Here is a 15,102-nt window from a genome sequence, read left to right on the forward strand (position 1 = left end):
TGTGTGTGGGCCGGTCTCCATTCTGAGGTGTGGTGTGCGTCCTGTCTCCATTACACTGAGGGTGTGTGTGTGTGTCCTGTCTCCATTACACTGAGGTGTGTGTGTGTGTCCTGTCTCCATTAAACTGAGGTGTGTGTGTGTGTCATGTCTCCATTAAACTGAGGTGTGTGTCCTGTCTCCATTAAACTGAGGTGTGTGTGTGTCCTGTCTACATTACACTGAGCTGTGTGTCCTGTCTCCATTAAACTGAGGTGTGTGTGTGTGTGTCATGTCTACATTACACTGAGGTGTGTGTGTCCTGTCTACATTACACTGAAGTGTGTGTGTGTGTCCTGTCTACATTACACTGAGGTGTGTGTGTGTGTCCTGTCTCCATTACACTGAGGTGTGTGTGTGTGTGTCCTGTCTCCATGACACTGAGGTGTGTGTGTCCTGTCTCCATTACACTGAGGTGTGTGTGTGTGTCCTGTCTCCATTACACTGAGGTGTGTGTGTGTGTCCTGTCTCCATTACACTGAGGTGTGTATGTGTGTGTCCTGTCTACATCATACTGAGGTGTGTGTGTCCTGACTACATTACACTGAGGTGTGTGTGTCCTGTCTACATTACACTGAGGTGTGTGTGTCCTGTCTCCATTACACTGAGGTGTGTGTGTGTGTCCTGTCTACATCATACTGAGGTGTGTGTGTCCTGTCTACATTACACTGAGGTATGTGTGGTGTGTCCTGTCTACATTACACTGAGGTGTGTGTGTCCTGTCTCCATTACACTGAGGTGTGTGTGTCCTGTCTACATTACACTGAGGTATGTGTGTGTGTCCTGTCTACATTACACTGAGGTGTTGTGTGGTCCTGTCTCCATTACACTGAGGTGTGTGTTGTCCTGTCTACATTACACTGAGGTATGTGTGTGTGTCCTGTCTACATTACACTGAGGTGTGTGTGTCCTGTCTCCATTACACTGAGAGTGTGTGTGTCCTGTCTACATTACACTGAGGTATGTGTGTGTGTCCTGTCTACACTTACACTGAGGTATGTGTGTGTGTCCTGTCTACATTACACGGAGGTGTGTGTGTCCTGTCTCCATTACACTGAGTGTGTGTGTGTGTGTGTCCTGTCTACATTACACTGAGGTGTGTGTGTGTGTCCTGTCTACATTACACTGAGGTGTGTGTGTGTGTCCTGTCTACATTACACTGAGGTGTGTAACCTGTCTCCATTACACTGAGGTGTGTGTGTGTGTGTGTGTGTGTGTGTGTGTGTGTGTGTGTGTGTGTGTGTGTCCTGTCTCCATTAAACTGAGGTGTGTGTGTCCTGTCTCCATTACACTGAGGTGTGTGTGTGTGTCCTGTCTCCATTACACTGAGGTGTGTGTGTGTCCTGTCTACATTACACTGAGGTGTGTGTGTGTCCTGTCTCCATTACAATGAGGTGTGTGTGTGTCCTGTCTACATTACACTGAGGTGTGTGTGTGTGTCCTGTCTCCATTACACTGAGGTGTGTGTGTGTGTCCTGTCTCCATTACACTGAGGTGTGTGTGTGTGTGTCCTGTCTACATTACACTGAGGTGTGTGTGTGTGTGTCCTGTCTCCATTACACTGAGGTGTGTGTGTGTGTGTCCTGTCTCCATGACACTGACGTGTGTGTGTCCTGTCTCCATTACACTGAGGTGTGTGTGTGTGTCCTGTCTCCATTACACTGAGGTGTGTGTGTGTGTCCTGTCTCCATTACACTGAGTGTGTGTGTGTGTGTGTCCTGTCTACATCATACTGAGGTGTGTTGTGTCCTGACTACATTACACTGAGGTGTGTGTGTCCTGTCTACATTACACTGAGGTGTGTGTGTCCTGTCTCCATTACACTGAGGGTGTGTGTGTGTGTGTCCTGTCTACATCATACTGAGGTGTGTGTGTCCTGTCTACATTACACTGAGGTATGTGTGTGTGTCCTGTCTACATTACACTGAGGTGTGGTGTGTCCTGTCTCCATTACACTGAGGTGTGTGTGTCCTGTCTACATTACACTGAGGTATGTGTGTGTGTCCTGTCTACATTACACTGAGGTGTGTGTGTCCTGTCTCCATTACACTGAAGGTGTGTGTGTCCTGTCTACATTACACTGAGGTATGTGAGGTGTGTCCTGTCTACATTACACTGAGGTGTGTGTGTCCTGTCTCCATTACACTGAGGTGTGTGTGTCCTGTCTACATTACACTGAGGTATGTGTGTGTTGTCCTGTCTACATTACACTGAGGTATGTGTGTGTGTCCTGTCTACATTACACTGAGGTGTGTGTGTCCTGTCTCCATTACACTGAGGTGTGTGTGTGTGTGTCCTGTCTACATTACACTGAGGTGTGTGTGTGTGTCCTGTCTCCATTACACTGAGGTGTGTGTGTGTGTGTGTCCTGTCTACATTACACTGAGGTGTGTGTGTGTGTCCTGTCTACATTACACTGAGGTGTGTGTGTGTGTCCTGTCTCCATTACACTGAGGTGTGTGTGTGTGTGTGTCCTGTCTCCATTACACTGAGGTGTGTGTGTGTGTGTGTGTCCTGTCTACATTACACTGAGGTGTGTGTGTGTGTCCTGTCTACATTACACTGAGGTGTGTGTGTGTGTCCTGTCTCCATTACACTGAGGTGTGTGTGTGTGTGTGTCCTGTCTACATTACACTGAGGTGTGTGTGTGTCCTGTCTCCATTACACTGAGGTGGTGTGTGTGTCCTGTCTCCATTACACTGAGGTGTGTGTGTGTCCTCGTCTCCATTACACTGAGGTGTGTGTGTGTGTGTCCTGTCTACATTTACTAGTGTAGGTAATACCAGCGCTAAGGCCTCCCTTAAGGCCTGTATCCTCCTAAGGATCACCTCCAAACTCCTGCACTGTGGCACACCAATGGAGCACAGCCCTGCACTGTGGCACACCAATGGAGCACAGCCCTGCACTGTGGCACACCAATGGAGCACAGCCCTGCACTGTGGCACACCAATGGAGCACAGCCCTGCACTGTGGCACACCAATGGAGCACAGCCCTGCACTGTGGCACACCAATGGAGCACAGCCCTGCACTGTGGCACACCAATGGAGCACAGCCCTGCACTGTGGCACACCAATGGAGCACAGCCCTGCACTGTGGCACACCAATGGAGCACAGCCCTGCACTGTGGTACACCACACCAATGGAGCACAGCCCTGCACTGTGGTACACCAATGGAGCACAGCCCCTGCACTGTGGGCACACCAATGGAGCACAGCCCTGCACTGTGGCACACCAATGGAGCACAGCCCTGCACTGTGGCACACCAATGGAGCACAGCCCTGCACTGTGGCACACCAATGGAGCACAGCCCTGCACTGTGGCACACCAATGGAGCACAGCCCTGCACTGTGGCACACCAATGGAGCACAGCCCTGCACTGTGGCACACCAATGGAGCACAGCCCTGCACTGTGGCACACCAATGGAGCACAGCCCTGCACTGTGGTACACCAATGGAGCACAGCCCTGCACTGTGGTACACCAATGGAGCACAGCCCTGCACTGTGGTACACCAATGGAGCACAGCCCTGCACTGTGGCACACCAATGGAGCACAGCCCTGCACTGTGGCACACCAATGGAGCACAGCCCTGCACTGTGGCACACCAATGGAGCACAGCCCTGCACTGTGGCACACCAATGGAGCACAGCCCTGCACTGTGGTACACCAATGGAGCACAGCCCTGCACTGTGGTACACCAATGGAGCACAGCCCTGCACTGTGGTACACCAATGGAGCACAGCCCTGCACTGCGCTGTGGTGTTTTTGTGTGTATTTACACGCAGTGTGTGTGTCTACACAGTGCCGAAATGACAACATATCTGGATGCCGAACCAACCACCCCTCCCTCCATCCTTCCATCCCTCCTTCCCTCCCTTCTTCCCTCCCTCCACCTCAATACGTTAGTGTTTGGGCAGTTTGCAAAGCGTAGATAAACTCTGTCGGTGCTTGTATAATTGGTTATTCAATCCTGACCCCTGCTCTGTGGTGGTGGCCAGAGCCTCAGCTCCCCGCTGCCAAGAGGAGTCAATGTGGAGCCTGTTCAGGCAGGCCGGGCCGGAGCCAGGGCCTTTCCTGTGAGCCCTCCCCACCCGGCTGGGGCTGGCGCAGGGACAGAGACCCCTTTGTTGTCCACTGAGGCCCTGGCTTGTTCCCTCCCTCTTCTTTCCCCTTCCCGCTCTCTCTTTCACTTTCCCTCTCTCTCTGTCTCTCTCTTGCTCGCTCTATCTCCTCCTCTCTCTCTTTCGCTCCCTCTCACTTTCTCCCTCTCTCTACATCCCCCACCCCCTTTCTTCTTTTACCAAACATCTGCTGCCTTGGCCAATATGAGATAATAGGAAAAATAGAGCTGGCTGTTTGGGTGAGTCAGGGCAAAGCGTCTGAGTGAAAAAATAAAATGTGTGTGAGAGAGAGAGAGAGAGAGAGAGAGAGAGAGAGAGCAAAGAGAGAGACAAAGAGAAAGAGGGAGAGGAAGAGGGAGAGGGAGAGAGAGATTGATTGCATTGTTTGTGGAGTTGGACCGAGCGAACTGGACCGGGGTTCTGAAATGCTGTTTTTCCTCTCGTTGACAGAGAGAGAGAGAGAGAGAGAGAGAGAGAGAGAGAGAGAGAGAGAGGGGAGAAGCATATCTCTGTCACTCTCTCTCTTCCTCCCCTTCTGCAACACCCCCCTCTCCCTCCCCCTCTTCCCCTCTCCCTCATCCCCCTCTCTCCAGGCAGGTGGAGTGTGTTGGCTCTGTTATACGGCAGCAGCTTGACTCCGTTTGAGCCAATGAACTAAAACAATACAGAACGATTCCACTATTATTGTCAGTGTATTTTCCCTCTGTTTTCCCTGACTGTCATGGGGATTTAGACAGAAACATTCCCAATAACAGGATTATTAAGACAGGGATACAGGGTTTCTAAGTACTGACACTGAAATCATATTTCACTCAGAACACACAACATCTCGGTTCCCTCCTAATAATAGAACATAAGGGGGGTGGTACTGTGAGAGAGAGAGAGAGAGAGAGAGAGAGAGAGAGAGAGAGAGAGAGAGAGAGAGAGAGAGAGAGAGAGAGAGAGAGAGAGAGAGAGAGAGAGAGAGAGAGAGAGAGAGAGAGAGAGAGAGAGAGAGAGAGAGAGAGAGAGAGAGAGAGAGAGAGAGAGAGAGAGAGAGAGAGAGACTCTCTCCGTTGAGTCTGTCTGTTGAGCATCCTGTCTGACACAACTCTGTTTTCCCAAGCAATCTAAACCTTCTCATCCATCGATGTCTACATCACCACACCCCTCCACATTTACACCAGTCAGTGCAGCTTCGCCCTATAATAACTCATTATTCCGTTTGTTTAGTTTGAAGTCATCCAAGTCGTATATCGATGCCATTATGATCGATTGTCTAAACCAATTGTGTGTGTGTGTGTGTGTGATTGAGAAGTGTAGTCAGGAGGTATTAACTCATTTGGCTGTGTTTCGTTACATCGATCACATCCTCCGTAACACTCCTCGACTCCGGCAAGAGATAACGGCCCTCTGAGTCTTCCTGCCAGCCTAGAGAAACATCCTCTCTTCTTTTCTCTCCTCTCTTTTCCTGTTCTCTTCTTATATTCCTCCCTTCTCCTCTCCCCCTTCACCCCCCCCCCCCCTCTCCTAGTTCCTCCTGCCGTTCGCTGCACAATAATAGGGAGCCTTTTCCCCCGTTTTTATTAATAGTTAAAGTGGCCTGGCTGTCACAAGGGACAATGGCTGTAGCCCTGTTAATAATACAAATAATAACTATTAGAGTGCACAGTGGAAACAGAGAGAGGCGAGAGAGAGAGAGAGAGAGAGAGAGAGCCACTGCCATTTGTTGTTCCCTCTCACTTGTCAAAGCTCTTTGGCTTAAAAGCCTCTGTCATTGTGGAGAGCGGGGGGGGGGGGATGGAAGGAGAGAGAGGGAGAGAAGGAGAGAGAGAGAGAGAGCGCTGGGGGCTAATAGCACCTGTTGGGGTGATGGCGAGACAGCTGTCAGAAGAGAAAAACAGGAGGGATGACGAGGAGTCTACACCTCTACACTGCAGCGAGGAAACCGAGACCGTCTTTCGCTCTCCCCCTTCCTCTTTCCCCCTGTCTTCTCCCCATTAGAGGGCTTGCCCACACCCTCTTTCCTAGCAATCCTATCCACTAGTGTCTATTTCTCCAAAAACAGACAGTCAGACAGACAGACAGACAGGCAGACAGACAGACAGACAGACAGGCAGACAGAGACAGACAGACAGACAGACAGACAGACAGACAGACAGACAGACAGACAGACAGCACAGAGACACAAGGCCAGCATTAGGCAGCATTAGCTTGTCCTGCTTTCAAGGAGACACAGACAGACACAGTCAGACAGTGACATCTTGTAGACGACAGAGAACAGAAATAGAGTCTGAAAGGAACTGACCTTCCAAACGCAACTTTAATATTTGGGCAAGTGTTCCCCAAGTAAGTGGTTTTGCCTGCTTGCCTGCTTCTTGCATATGTCTGTGCCTGCATGCTAAGTGTGTGTGTGTGTGTGTGGTAGTGTGTCCAACTAGTGTAGTGTAGTGTTGTGTAGTGTAGTGTAGTGTAGTGTAGTGTAGTGTAGTGTTGTGTAGTGTAGTGTAGTGTAGTGTAGTGTAGTGTAGTGTAGTGTAGTGTAGTGTAGTGTAGTGTAGTGTAGTGTGTATCAGTGAAAGCAGGTTCATGGTGACTGTCTTGGCTGCAGGGAGACTAATGAAGCCACCATGGACAATCTGCGATGGTTCGAGAGTGTGTGTGTGTATGTTTCACTTGTCTTTGCTTTGGATATGCAGGGAGTGCGTTCCAGTAGTTGCACACAGACAGACACACATACTCATGGGCCAGTGCCTCTAGCATGTCCCCTGTACCAGTGTGAGTGAACAGGCTATTCTTAGAGAGAGGAAAAGGCCTGACTCAGGCCTCCAAGGGGAGTATGTGCCTCAGCACAAACAATCACACACACATATTGTTCATGGCCTTTACTCGCGCTCTCAGACTCACACAAACGCAGCCGGAGAAATGAAGATGGACAGGAAGACAGGAGGGTCAGTGATGAAGAGGCAGAGGGAAATGGATTTGGCGAGAGGGGAGAAGGAGAGAGGAAAATAGTTTGAGGACGCTACAGTGTGTGAGAGTGAGGCATGGATTGTTCAAACACAGTTCCGCCAGTGGTCTTGTGAGTGATATTGTAGACCACAGCAGGAAGTCTATATAGTGTTATATTCTCCTCAGTCAGAATAGAGAGCTGTGGTGAGCTGCCACTTAATACACAGCCAGGATACCTTCAACTGCTATGGGCTGGCTAGCAAAACGATTTGGACTTTTTCAAGAATTATGTTGGAAGTATAATCCTATAGGGGGTGGAAAAAACTTTTAGCTTGCCGTCAGCAGATTTTGTGCTTGTGTTTGTGTGTGTGTGTGTGTGTGTGTGTGTGTGTGTGTGTGTGTGTGTGTGTGTGTGTGTGTGTATGACAGGGTTAATCCTGTCCTCAGCTCTACAGTGAATTACTAGTGCAGATGGCTCACTCCTGACAATAAACACCCAGTGTCTTCACCTCTCTCACAATCCCTCTGTTACCTCTCTCTCTCTCTCTCTCTCTCTCTCTCTCTCTCTCTCTCTCTCTCTCATTCTGTCCCTGTCACCCTCTGTGTTTGTGTGTCACTGCCCCTCTCTCTCCCTCGCTCTCTCACTCACACTTTCACCCGCTCTTTTATCCTCTTATTGTCTTTCGCTCACTCGTTCTTTATTTTGTCCTCGTAGGGCTTTATTCCATGAGGTTGTGTGTGTGTGTGTGTGTGTGTGTGTGTGTGTGTGTGTGTGTGTGTGTGTGTGTGTGTGTGTGTGTGTGTGTGTGTGTGTGTGTGTGTGTGTGTGTGTGTGTGTGTGTGTGTGTGTTTGTCGTTGTGTTTGTGTGCGTGATTGGATGTTTTTGCGAATGTGTGGTTGTAATTGTGGTCCTTGGCAGGTTGGTAATTAGTGTAGCGCGGTGGGCAGGCGTGTGTAGTGTGTGTGTGTGTGTGTGTGTGTGTGTGTGTTCACAGTGTGCGGTGTGGATGTGTAGTGGAAACAAAGCGCTGGTTGATAATGTGGCCATTGTGGAGGTGCATTAAGGGCCTCTTTGTCTCATGGCCCACAGGGCTAATGATTCCCTAACAGCAGGTGAGGAAAATGCTGCTCTCTCTCTCCCTCTCTCCCTCCCTCCCTCCGTCCCTCTCCAACACTCTCTCTGTCTTTGTCCCTTTCCCTCTGTCTTTCATTCTCTTGTTTTTTTTCTCTCTGTCTCTCTCTCTCTCTCTCTTTCTCTCCTGCTGGTGCTGCCATTAGAGAGACACTGCTGCTGTCTTTATTACAGTAAATGGACTTTAAATGAGCTTTATTGTGATGTTGGCCATCCAGCTGAATCTCTCCCTCTCGCTCTCTCTCCCTCTCTCCCCCCCTCCCCCCTCCATCCCTCCCTCCCTCCATCCCTCCCCCCCTCCCTCCCTCCATCAGAAGCCCCCAGCATTGAGAGGCTGTTGTCTAAGGACTGGAAGGACAAGCTGTTGGCCATGGGATCAGGACACTTTGGAGAAATCAAAGGTAAACAACAGTACAGTCACGCTGTCTGTCTGTCTAGAGTAGGGGTATTCAACTCGCGGCCTGGGAGCCATTTGTGGTCCCACATCTGATTTAAACATCTCCCCAATTGTGTTCCTAACTCTTGTTCTCCAATTCCTTGAAAATATTGAGATACAGTATATGGAAAATAGGCCTTTTAGTGCTTTTTACTGAGAAGTGTCCCTTTGGCAAAATGACTTTGACAGGCCTGGCTTGGAATGTCCCCCCGGGTGCAATGATCACAGTAAGAGATAAACGGTTACATCAAATGTATTTATAAAGCCCTTCTTACATCAGCTGATATCTCAAAGTGCTGTACAGAAACCCAGCCTAAAATCCCAAACAGCAAGCAATGCAGGTGTAGAAGCACGGTGGCTAGAAAGGCCAGAACCTAGGAAGAAACCTAGAGAGGAACCAGGCTATGCGTACACGCATATCTGTCTGTCTCTAAGGCCATTTCTTTTTCTCAATACCTAGATTGTCTCCTTGTATTGAGATTATGAACACATGTTAACCGTCAATGTCACACCAAACTCAAAGCAAGCAGCAAAAGGCAACTCCAGTATCCTCACCCCTCCATGAGAATAGAGCTCTCACTTTCCTCACCCCTCCATGAGAATAGAGTTTTCACTTTCCTCACCCCTCCATGAGAATAGAGTTTTCACTTTCCTCACCCCTCCATGAGAATAGAGCTCTCACTTTCCTCACCCCTCCATGAGAATAGAGCTTTCACTTTCCTCACCCCTCCATGAGAATAGAGCTTTCACTTTCCTCACCCCTCCATGAGAATAGAGCTTTCACTTTCCTCACCCCTCCATGAGAATAGAGCTCTCACTTTCCTCACCCCTCCATGAGAATAGAGCTTTCACTTTCCTCACCCCTCCATGAGAATAGAGCTCTCACTTTCCTCACCCCTCCATGAGAATAGAGCTTTCACTTTCCTCACCCCTCCATGAGAATAGAGCTTCACTTTGATGGTTAACGACAGTGTTAGTTAACTCCCAGGGCAGCTTATCGTACATGTAACACAGTTAATGGCACATCCTCGTCTGTAGCTCTTACACATGTTTACACGGTAAATCATACATTTACAGAGAAACATGGAGCGTAACTCTCTCTTCTCTCTTTCTCTCTCTCTCTTTCTCTCTCTCTCTCTCCCTTTCTCTCTGCCCCTCTTTCCTTTTCTCTCGCTCTCGTTCTCTCTATCGTCTCTTGCTCTCCCGACCCCCTGTTAATGTACGAACCGCTGAAAAAGAAGGGAAGGGTTTCATTTCCCTTCACTCTAGGGCACAGACATGAGCTCCAGTGGTAATTGTGCTTCATTAGGAAGTAAAGAAATATGTAATCAAAGCTGTCCTGGTCTCCTCTCTTAGCACTAGGATGGAGCTTCATTGATCAATCCCTCCCTGTGCCCCCCGCTGACATGACATTTCTGTGTGTGAGCGTCCCGCCTCGCTCAGATGAGACAAGCAGCTGGAGAGGAACATCAGGAGTGTGTGTGTGTGTGTGTGTGTGGTGTGTGTGTGTGTGTGTGTGTGTGTGTGTGTGTGTGTGTGTGTGTGTGTGTGTGTGTGGGTGGGGGGGGTTTCAAACTTGTCCTTGATATCGTTTTGTCTTCCTTGATATCGCTTTAGTTTTTCAGTTGTATTATAATTCAGGAGCTTTCTCCTGAACAAAGTGAATTTGAAAAGACAGGTCATTTTGAGCAGGACTGACTGAGATCAGAGCCAGATAGTTGGCTTCATGCAGTGCATTACGAATCAATAATAACCTAATGCTGGATGTGGATCCTAACGTGTCTCGGCCACAAGAAAAAGGGTCAAAACCCCAAAGAGTTTGTGGAACCACTTCCGCTTTCCCCTCTCCTTTTCCTCCCTCTCTCCCTCTCTCTCTCCCTCGCTACCTCTCTCTCCTCCCTCTCTCCCTCCTCCCTCTCTCCCTCCCTCTCTCCCTCCTTCCCTCTCTCCCTCCTTCCCTCTCTCCTTCTCTCCCTCTGTACTAGTCTAACTGCCATGGGGGAGTTATCTGTTAAGCCTAGTCATTAATTAGCCTGAGAGCGTCTTGACAACTACTACATTGTTACAAATTGGTTAATTACTAGTGGATGTGATAGGAGTGAGGCTGGTTTCAGGGCTCTAGGCCTGCGTCACAAATGTCACCATATTTCCTACATAGTGCATTACTTTTCACCAGAGCTCTTTGAGCCCAGGTCAGAAGTAGTGCACTGTATAGGGACTAGGGTGCCCTTTGGGACGCAGCCCAGGATCTGCCTAAGGAAGTTTGGAGCAGAAGGAAACACCTTATTGATCCACCAGCAGCTGAGGAAACAACTAACACACTGTGATTGATGACGCCGGAGTGTTTGTTGAACGTGTGTGGGAGAGGGAGGGCTGAAGGGTTGGAGGGAGGGAAAGAGGGAGAGAGAGAGTGGGGGGGGGAGGGAGAGAGAGTGGGGGGAGGGAGGGATGGAGAGAGGGAGGGCTGGGGGGGGGAGATTGTGAATATTTGTGTGTACCGGTACATTTATGTATGCACACCAATGTTTGTGTGTTCATTGCTGTGCGTATGCTTTTATCTGTATATGTGTAAGTGTTTCAGGTTAGAGGGTATCTAGAAGTGAACAGAAGTGGATTGAGGTGCAGTATTTTAAGGGTATTACAGGGGTATTTTCCCCTGACCAGGTCCCCCATTGAAATCCCTTTTTATCAGACAGTCAACCTCTCAGTCCTACCCAGTCAGACAATCAGCATTCCTCCCAGTTAGTGTGTTAGTGTGGGGGTCTTATACCCCGTCCCCTGGAAGAAAGACCTCTTTTGATCCCCCCCCTTTCACCCCTCCACCTCTCCCCCCTTTTCCTCTCATCCCCCCCTTCTTTCTGGGCGGGCAGCGTTTTTTAACACGAGCTCCTTTCTAGTCTCGGTCAGCAGCAGTGAAGGGCTGGTCTGTGGGTCTGTGAGCTGTTCAAGACAGCACAGGGTTTATTTTTCCAACGGGCGGCTGTGACAGTTGCCTTTATTGTCCATTGTTGGCGGAGGGAAGGAGGGATGCCAGGAGGGGTGGAGGGATGGGGTGGAGGGTTAGAACATCAGGGGGACAAATGGAGCTCACTCTCACCTTCCTGTGAGGTCAGGGGGTCAGGGGGTCAGGTCAGTGGCCCTTTCCTCTCTTTCTTTGTTTCTCTCCCCTTTTTTCTTTCTCTCTTTCTCTCTCCCTCCGTTTCTCTCTTTCTCTCGCTCTATCCTCTCTCTCATCTGGTATGACTGGGGAAGGAATGCGACTCTGCTGAAGGTAGTAGCAGCTGGGGAATAATGGGGGATTGTACTGCTGGAGAGGGACACACACGTATGTATATATGCAATAGATTCCAAAGAACAAAGACACACACACATCAAGTAATCCTGCATACATACACAGTATGTCACACATAGACAGACACTAAAGACTTGAAAGAAAATAGTCTAACACAGTTATGAGCACACAGACACACACACACACACACACACACACACACACACACACACACACACACACACACACACACACACACACACACACACACACACACACACACACACACACACACACACACACACACACACACACACACACACACACACACACACTGTGTAAGTGCATCGACGTGCCTCTGTGTAACTACATCCTGTTGAATGATTTAGGTTTCCTCCCTGGTGTGTGTGTGCGTCTGTGTGAGTGTGTGCATCTGTGTGAGTGTGTGAGTGTGTGTGTGTGTCTGTGTGAGAGAGAGAGAGACCACGTGTGAGTGAGAGAGAGAGAGACCACGTGTGAGTGAGAGAGAGAGAGAGCGCGCGCGAGAGAGAGAGACCACGTGTGAGTGAGAGAGAGAGAGAGAGAGAGAGAGAGAGAGAGAGAGAGAGACCCCGTGTCTGCATGCGTGTGAATGGGGCTCATATGTCAGGATCTTTAGGGTCAAAGGTCAGGCCATGCTAAATGTGAGCAGGAGGCATGGTGACTGGAGGGTAAACAGAGAGGCCTGGGGCTGTCTGACACACACACACACACACACACACTGCTCAGAGGGAAAGAGAGGAAGGCTTGACTCAGACTGCATTCCGAGTTAACCCCTACCACCTACCACCTACCCTTAGGCAAAACAGTCATGGATATGTGTTATTCGGTATTAGCAACATGATCTCCTATATTGCATGTATCCAAATCCTCTCAGATCTAGACTAGGTACAGGGTTTGCGCTCAGGATTCATTTAGCATTTGGAATGAGCGCAATTAACTCTGTTTTTAACACATCTGACCCTGTACTGTAAGCTGCCACACCAACCACACCCTTCTACCGCAGACACGGCCCATTGACACCGACCTCTGAACTTCGAGCTCGACATCCAAAACCTAGACGTTTATTCTTTCCTTTTCCTCCTTTGTTTCTTTCTGGGTGCTCTCTGACCTCCGACCTCTAACCTTTACCCCCCCCCCCCCCCCCCCCCCACCAGGTACCTCAGAAAGCCTGGCAGAGAAGGAGCGCCAGCTGATGGGTATGATCAGCCAGCTGAGCAGCCTGAGGGAGCAGCTCCTGGCGGCCCACGACGAGCAGAAGAAACTGGCCGCCTCGCAGATCGAGAAGCAGCGGCAGCAGATGGAGCTGGCCAAGCAACAACAGGACCAGGTGAGAGCGAAGGAGATGTGTGTGATGTAAAGATATAGAGGTAGATAGACACACACACACACACACACACACACACACACACACACACACACACACACACACACACACACACGCACACACACACACACACACGCACACACACACACACACACAGACATACAGTTGAAGTCGGAAGTTTACATACACTTAGGTTGGAGTCATTAAAACTTATTTTTCAACCACTTCACAAATATCTTGTTAACAAACTATAGTTTTGGCAAGTCGGTTAGGACATCTATTTTGTGCATGACACAAGTCATTTTTCCAACAATTGTTTACAGACAGATTATTTCACTTATAATTCACTGTATCACACTTCCAGTGGGTCAGAAGTTTACATACACAAAGTTGACTGTGCCTTTAAACAGCTTGGAAAATTCCAGGAAATGATGTCATGGCTTTAGAAGCTTCTGATAGGCTAATTGACATCATTTGAGTCAATTGGAGGTGTACCTGTGGATGTATTTAAAGGCCTACCTTCAAACTCAGTGCCTCTTTGCTTGACAACATGGGAAAATCCAAAGAAATCAGCCAAGACCTCAGAAAATGCATTGTAGACCTCCACAAGTCTGGTTCATCCTTGGGAGAAATTTCTAAACGCCTGAAGGTACCACGTTCATCTGTACAAACAATAGTACGCAAGTATAAACACCATGGGACCACACAGCCGTCATACCGCTCAGGAAGGAGACGTGTTCTGTCTCCTAGAGATGAACGTAAAATGCAAATCAATCCCAGAACAACAGCAAAGGACCTTGTGAAAATGCTGGAGGAAACAGGTACAAAAGTATCTATATCCACAGTAAAACAAGTCCTATATCGACATAACCTGAAAGGCCGCTCAGTAAGGAAGAAGCCACTGCTCCAAAACCGCCATAAAAAAGCCAGACTACGGTTTGCAACTGCACATGGGGACAAAGATCGTACTTTTTGGAGAAATGTCCTCTGGTCTGATGAAACAAAAATATAACTGTTTGGCCTTAAAGACCATTGTTATGTATGGGGCGGCAACGTAGCCTAGTGGTTAGTACTTTGGACTAGTAACTGAGAGGTTGCAAGTTTGAATCCCCGAGCTGACAAGGTACAAATCTGTGGTTCTGCCCCTGAACAGGGCAGTTAACCTACTGTTCCTAGGCTGTCATTGAAAATAAGAATTTGTTCTTAACTGACTTGCCTAGTTAAATAAAGGATAAATAAAAAATGTTTGGAGGAAAAAGGGGGCTTATAAGCTGAAGAACACAATCCCAACTGTGAAGCATGGGGGTGGCAGCGTCATGTTGTCCACAGGTGCTTTGCTGCAGGAGGGACTGGTGCACTTCACAAAATAGTTGGCATCATGAGGAAGTAAATTTATGTGGCTATATTGAAGCAACATCTCAAGACATCAGTCAGGAAGTTAATGCTTGGTTGCAAATGGGTCTTCCAAATGGACAATGACCCCAAGCATACTTCCAAAGTTGTGGCAAAATGGCTTAAGGACAACAAAGTCAAGGTATTGGAGTGGCCATCACAAAGCCCTGACCTCAATCCTATAGAAAATTTGTGTGCAAGCAAGGAGGACTACAAACCTGACTCAGTTACTCCAGTTCTGTCAGGAGGAATGGGCCCAAATTCACCCAACTTATTGTGGAACGCTTGTGGAAGGCTACCTGAAACGTTTGACCCAAGTTAAACAATTTAAAGGCAATGCTACCAAATACTAACTGAGTGTATGTACACTTCTGACCCACTGGGAATGTGATGAAAGAAATAAAATCTGAAATAAA

The 15,102-nt window shown here is 48.7% G+C and overlaps 1 protein-coding gene across 12 annotated transcripts in view; it reads left to right on the forward strand.

Moving 5' to 3' along the window:
• LOC106609328 (transcription factor SOX-5) overlaps positions 1-15,102 on the forward strand; it is a 326,155-nt gene that overhangs the window by 260,556 nt on the left and 50,497 nt on the right. For 10 of the 12 annotated variants that reach the window (XM_045721992.2, XM_014208018.3, XM_014208021.3 and 7 more), the window contains 2 exons: positions 8,536-8,622; positions 13,125-13,297. In XM_045721992.2, coding sequence (XP_045577948.1) covers positions 8,536-8,622; positions 13,125-13,297 — 260 coding nt within the window. The remainder of the gene's footprint in view (positions 1-8,535; positions 8,623-13,124; positions 13,298-15,102) is intronic. The other 2 variants (XM_014208023.3, XM_045721994.2) reach the window with 1 other exon arrangement.

The sequence above is a fragment of the Salmo salar genome, chromosome 07 (genome assembly GCF_965601325.2).
Source record: "Salmo salar chromosome 07, fSalSal1, whole genome shotgun sequence".
NCBI lineage: Eukaryota > Metazoa > Chordata > Actinopteri > Salmoniformes > Salmonidae > Salmo > Salmo salar.